This window comes from Symphodus melops, assembly GCF_947650265.1.
Source record: "Symphodus melops genome assembly, chromosome: 11".
NCBI classification, from domain to species: Eukaryota; Metazoa; Chordata; class Actinopteri; order Labriformes; family Labridae; genus Symphodus; species Symphodus melops.
In genome coordinates, this window is record NC_136701.1 from 11,964,277 (window position 1) to 11,971,181 (window position 6,905).

The 6,905-nt window shown below is 36.6% G+C and overlaps 1 protein-coding gene across 1 annotated transcript; it reads right to left on the reverse strand.

Moving 5' to 3' along the window:
• Positions 1-1,399: 1,399 nt before the first annotated feature.
• Positions 1,400-2,499, reverse strand: LOC306831154 (endonuclease domain-containing 1 protein). Its single transcript, XM_079355097.1, has 2 exons — positions 2,280-2,499; positions 1,400-2,127 (listed from the first exon to the last, which is right to left on the reverse strand). The coding sequence occupies exons 1-2, from the start codon at positions 2,463-2,465 to the stop codon at positions 1,519-1,521; spliced, it is 795 nt and encodes a 264-aa protein (XP_079211223.1). The 5' UTR covers positions 2,466-2,499; the 3' UTR covers positions 1,400-1,518.
• Positions 2,500-6,905: the final 4,406 nt, after the last annotated feature.

A 6,905-nucleotide genomic window follows, 5' to 3' on the forward strand; every position in this document is an offset into this window, starting at 1 on the left:
TCTGTTCTATCACTAGCGAATAAGCCTTTTTTTTTGTACCACATTGTTCTTGTCTTTACACCCTCAAAGTCACAATTTCAGGTCTTACATGTTTTTCATTATGAATAGCACAAGCAGACTTCAGGCTAAAAAATAAAGATAGATTATTCCAACAAATAAACCTCACCTACAGCTGCATTGTAAAGAGTTTTGTGAAATGAAAGTATTTCTAAAAGGAGAGTGGGAAAAGTACCCTAACCTTGAGCAAATAACAACATTTGGTAAACCTACAAGAAGTTTTTCATAACAAATCCTTATTTTGGTTTCAAACAACCATCTGGAAATATTGCTGTAATAACAAGAAGTAAATGAAACCCCCACTAGGCCTAACTGTGATGTTTAATGTGAACTTCATAGATCAAAATCGTAGTTGTTGTTAAAATGACTGATTCTTACTGTAGTGTCATTGTATTTCTCTTTTGTGCTTAACCCAATCACTTCAGGAGATGATCTATCACTGTTGGTTTACCTGTAGGCAGTGGCAAAAAATTTTTAATACCCCATCCCTCCCACTAGGTGGCAGTATGCTACTATAATATAATGTATAAAGGGCCTGAAATGACTTCTTCCTTTCAGACTAAACTTTCCTCTCATATGACGCATGACGTGTAGACTTGCAAAAAGAAACAGTTTAGAGTATGTAAAGCCACATAAGTGATGAGCAGAACTGAAATGTTTTTAATTTTACAGATAATGTTCAAATAGTTTTTGCACTGTCGCTGAAAGATATCAAGTTAGATTAGCTAAGTTGGAGCTCTAAAACAAATGCATGTGACTGTCCATTCAACTTTCATTCGGCCTATAGTCAAAAGAATTCACAATCAGTAGATAAGCTGAATGATTAAAGACACTAAAACCCTTGAGTCAGCCATAAAAGTCAAATCAATTTTTTATAACTAACCAAACATTCACTCACATATGCTACCATCTGTGACGAAAGAAGGCAATGAAGGCTGCAGCCTTACATAGAAGATTCACAATAATTCATCATATATTTAATGATAAATGTGTGCGTAAAATTTTCAAAGACACTACAACCCCTCTATAGATTGAGCTAGTTTTCCTGTTTAAGTGTTGAGCCTGTACAAATGAGAACTCAAAGACCAGTAAACGATTATGTTTTATTGAATTAGCCAATTAGCATCAACTCCCACACACATTTCAGTTCAATTGTCCCCCTTCCAGATAAAGTAGCTCTGTTTTTAAATGTGTCATGCTTCATTTATTTTTTTTTTATTTTTTTTTTTTTTTTTTAAGAGGAGATAATGACACAAATCATTCCTCAAAAAAGTATTTAAAGAAAGGATGTTTAGTTGAAAGAACAACCAAGCCCCCCCACCCCCCTTGAGTTGTAAGGGCAATTAGCATTACAGAGAATAAGCACCATATTTCTTATTCCTTTTGAGCAAAATATATATATATAATCAATTTAGCCTTCAAAGTAGGAAGACACCAACATACACATTGAAGCTGTAGCTTTCAGATAGTGTGTTGTAGGTAAGATGGAAGGGGTGAGGGAGAGATACAATTATCGTAGAAGATCTGAAGATTCTCGCCGTAGTTCTTGTTGAATTTTAGGAGGGCCTCAAGTTCCTGGACCGGCATCTCATTGACGCTGTTTCCCTCTTTGGCATTTTTGGCTATGGCTCCGTGCGACGGGAAAAGGACGCGAACATCGTGGGGCGAGTTCCGGTCGTAGTCAGTGCAACAGTAGGCAGACCACACATCTTCTGGGATGCCGACACGCATCTGGTTGTGTCTGCGGATCATGTTGCCTTTGGTGGTCACGCCAGTGACGATGAAGGCTGTGCCCCTGCAGAAGTTGTTAAGGCGAACCCTAATCCTCTCTTCATACTCACGCCAAGGCCCGATGTTGAACTCTCTGATCTCTGGGACCACATTTGTCAAAGTGTATGTGGCTGCGCGGTCGTGTGGGGTGGACTGGTGCTGGTCTGGGTTCAGGTGGCCTCTCTCGTACAGAACCACATCTGAATAGTCATCCAGGACTGCCTGGCTGTCCTCAAACTTCATGTGCAGGTAACCAGTGGGGAAGGGCATCATGTTTCCATTTCCATCAACTTCTGCCAGCTGGGGAGACAAAGAAGCACTTCCATCTATAAGATTTTACATTTAAGAGTAAGCGAAAGGTTAAACAATAGTTACTCATACATAAATTCAACATCTAAGAACTGTATCATTTTGAAAGACTGCTTGATACTACTCAAAAATGTGTCTCTGACCTGTGGCTCATACATCCAAGGGTAGTCCACACGTCTGTCGCCCTCTGTTTTCTTAAAGCTGTACGCTGAATAAACTGGAATCCTGTCCTCAGGGTCGTACAGGGTCACATACCGAGGTTTGTCCGCGTAACGCTGGCAGATCTTCCTCAGTCCACTTTTGCTGATCCCCCTCGGTGGCGTCCCCATGTAAAGGGAGTCCTTGCATCTCTCTACGTGATTAAAATCTAGAACAACTGACGCTGTCACGAAAGGCAAAAAACACAGAATCAAAAGAGCCATAGGTAAAGGTTTTAGCATGTTCATGGTCAAAACGCTCTCCTCTGTGTCTCCTACTTCTGCAGGTGCTGTGAAGCAGTGACAGAAGGTGTTTGCAGGTATGATTTAAATGTCATGTAGCAGATATGCAAAGCAGGTAGAGTAGAACATGAAGACAAGCCTTCTGTTTAATGTGGGCGAGGACGTGAAAGCCATTCCACTGCACTTACCAGCAATTCTACAATTACATTCAAACGTTAAAAGGTTAAAAAGATGATGTTTCCCTCTAAATATAGAGGACAAAAAGAAAGAATAACATTGCTCTGGTTGAATACAATTGCCCAAGAGTGCTAAACAGTGTGTAGACTTTCTTTTTAAATACAGCCTACATTTTATGTTAATAACACAACTGTTATTCTATTTGAAATAAACAACTTTATTAAATGTATTAATAGATTACACAATTGAAGTCCTTGGCCATTCTTAATAAACTGTCCTGTATGTTCTTGTGGGATCTTATTGAGCTGATAGTTTGACCTTTGTGGATCAATAAATTATAAGTTGTGAATCTGTTACAGTATATTGACATGCAATTAAATCATGAGGCAATAGTATACTGGATCATTTAGACTTTTGGGTTGGTTCATAAACAGAACACCTTCTCTATACAAGGTACCTTTCAAAATAATGTTCTCTTGCAAAAACTTCTTGACTTTGCAAGATCATTTTTCTTCCAATGGCATAAGCATATTAAGGATAAGGATAAGGATTCCCTGCTTTAGAGGAATCCGGTTGTAAGCTGAGTGAAATGCTGCCTTACATAGGCTACATTTTGCTGCTGTAGTGATGAAACAAAGGACAGTGAAATAGGAGATCTACATAAGTGCTATCAATGTAAAGGTAAAATGCAAAAACATCTAATCTGACCCAGTAACGAACAAAAGGCTCACAGTGGCCAGAGTGGTTATGAGGTAGTACGCTTCACAGTGAATGGTGGATAAGCTGATGGGCAAAAGGCAGACAAGTGAGACCTGAGCATTTTAGCTATTAGTCTGTTCTATCACACAACCAAGCACAATGTTAAATATGAAATGTAATACACTAATAGACACTTGTGATCAGAGGAACATTTGAGAAGAGTTTTGTACAGCTGAGGTTAGAGATCATCTGGAGGAACACTCTAGTTGAATTGCAGCTTTACTCAAGAGAGAGAATTGTTATTGGGGAACTAATGATGAAAATGAAAAGGCAAAACAAGAAAATAACCCACTGCTGCATAGAAATGCAGAAATCCATTTTTCATAAATTAGCTAATTGTTCAGTGTCATGCCAAAAATGGGTTCTTGACCTATTTTTGGCTCACTGCCGTGTACGTATTGAGCAGTTCATTCATCTGAAACTCTTCCTGTTTTTAAAGGGTTTTTTAGCTGTGGTGCTTCAGTTTCTCTGACCTTCGTATTAAAATGAAAGTCACTGACTGATCGTCTCATCAACCACAAGTGTTGTCAATCTCCCAGGAGCGCACTACAAATGCTGTTTAGATTATCGCGTGAATCATTCAATACTTTGGAGTTTTTCACAGCACCATTACTGTCGAGAACATAAATACAAAGTATGACACAGACAGAGAAGAGTCCACTCTGGCATGGATTTGTTTTTTACAGATTAGCAAAAGCAGAGAAGATTTCCTAAATATAATTGTTTGCACTATAGCCACATGTTGAATAAGTTGTACCTTGATATTTAGACATATTTGAAAAACTATCTGAGAGGTTAAAACATATTATAAGTAATGAAAGGGTATTTTTAAACGTAATAGAGGTGAAGTAGTTAGCTAAAATGAATAAATGCATTGATTAATATTAATAAAAAGGAACTTAAAAGGAAACAACATTGTTGACAAAGTTAGCCAAGAGTAACAGGTAAGTGACTTAATGAGAAGTTATTGATGAATTAATGAATTTCTGAACGGTTTAAACAGTCTGGACAACATAAAGGATAATTTGTTAAATGAAAAATATTTGTTCAATTTTGCATTAACAAAAAAATAGATGATAACAGTAATTAATTGGTTATAGATACACAAAGCTAAAAGAGATTGACAGTTGTTAATGAAGAAATGCGTGAATGTGTTAAGCTTTAAGTAATGCTTTGACAAATTGAACAAAGAGTTGAGGATAAACAGCTGACATAGCTCAGATTGTTTGATCGCCTAATGTTGAGCAGTGTTAAAAAGAAAACAGAAAAAAAAAGTTGGAATGTGACCTAAAGAGAAGTGTACTAAAAATAAATGTTTTCAGAGATAGAAATGATAAATAGTGAAAAAGGCAAGAGATGGTGGCCATCATTATGACTGATCAAGATTCTAAAACTTGTGGAAATTTGGTTAAGAAAAAAGAAGTAAATTACAGTCTAAACTTTAAAGCATGTCCTTAAAACAGGAGAGATCATTTTGAAATGATTTTTTTGTTTTTGTTTTTGTGAAAAACATTTCTAATTGTCGTAAGGTAAGAAATGATTATAGTGTTTTTGAATAGAAATATTCAATCAAAACCAGGTCAAATCTATGAGCTACACCATGATCCATGACATCCATGGAGTCATCGTTAGACTCTTCTGACAGAAGAAGAGACTGGAAACCACTGATCTAACTTAATTAACAAATGTGCTGCATATCAATGACGAGAGTTTCTGCTGCTCTCCTATACTGGCGTCTTCTCAAGTCTGTGTTATGCAAATGGAAACTGTTTGTCAGATTATGTGAAGCAACTATCCTTCATTGCCTTAATACGTCCATTTGAGTGACTGATTGTTGTTATTCATCGAGGGGGCGCTTGCCTCTCTAATTTCATCTTGAGTTATGGCAATCATAACTAGTGGAGCTGGGGCTGATGATGCAGATATGCGAACAGACATTTTTCAGCTGTCAGCATTTTTACCAGTTAAAATGATCAATTCAGGCCAAGTGCACAGGCCAGCTCAGTTGCTTCAGCTTCATTAGAAGACACTTTATGTTCTGCTTTTCTGAGAATAGTTTTGCACTATTGTGATGCACTATATATATATATATATATATATATATATATATATATATATATATATATAGAGAGAGAGAGAGAGAGAGAGAGAGAGAGAGATAAAGTGACCCCAAAGTGTAAAAAGTGATCCAAATCGACTTCAGGTCTTTTTTTCCTCTTTGGGTGAATTTATTTTCAACCAGTCCTTACAACCAATTACCTTGTGCTTCTTCTTCTTTTTTTAATTTAATGTGATTTTATATACTTTATTAATCCTTATTATACAACACACTTCCCACACACACTTGGACCCACAGTAGTTGGGTTTCAGTGCCTTGCTCAAGTGCATGTTAACTATGTTAGGGGAGTCAACTGGCACATTCCACAAATTCCACATCTGGTCCAAACCGATATAATCTGTTACCCTTGGTTTCCCAAGCTAAGTCCCGACAGGTACTGCACCCTGACTGTTGTTACTGTGGTCAGTACGGGTCAAATTCAAAGGCATTCAAGATTAAAGGCCAATCTGATTGTCCCAGGCTGTTTAGTGATGTAATAAATAACAAAGTGATGGTCAGTTCTCATGATGGGCACAAATTGCAAAATGAAATAAAAACCAATATGACCATTTATTGAAAATCCTTGTGGAAATGTCTTCAAACCCAAACATGTCTGTCTTGTTTTAAGATCTAGCACTACTGCACTTTACATTTAAAAAATAACCTGCAAGTCTTTAAACCTGTAAATGTAATTCAATACCTCAAACTGACCACTTGAAGGCAGTGTAGGCTTTCTTGTCACCTGTTCACTCCTCCTTCCACACGGTGATGCATAATGAAAAGATTCAAACGAGGCCTATGACTTTCATCTCAAACTGAAAGAACTAAACAGTTACTGTGTTATGTTTATCTGATTCAAAAGAAAATAGGTACACGTGAAAGTATTTATTGTTATTTTTGTAAAAATGTTGGTTTTGTGACATTCCACTGTTTTAAATATGTTATTCTTGTCTGAGTTCCTGTTTGAATTATGTTTATATTCTTTTATTTATTTTTTTTAAAGTCTTCTTGTAAAGGCAATGGATTGTTTTGTATCAATATAGGCCTGTATGTTTTATCTACCTGTATATATTAACTAATTTATCTCTGCGAATATATCTCTTTGCATCTGTCCTTTTATTTTTGGTGGGAGTTTAAAGGGAACTTAGCACCTGAGTTAAATTCATTTCATGAGTTCACACTTGGCCAAAAAAAGCTGTTTTCTATTTTGTAATATCTCTTCTGAGTTTTGACTTTAACTTCAAATCCAAAGCATCAAAACTTCTTGTTCTCGTTAAAAAAAAAAAACTTTCCAG

Bases quoted from the DNA above. Each gene is read 5' to 3' on its own strand.
- LOC306831154 (XM_079355097.1), bottom strand. From the start codon at position 2,465: ATGGGGACGCCACCGAGGGGGATCAGCAAAAGTGGACTGAGGAAGATC. The intron at 2,128-2,279 runs GTCAGAGACACA...TTGTCTCCCCAG, and splicing joins CTTGGATGTATGAGCCACAG to CTGGCAGAAGTTGATGGAAA.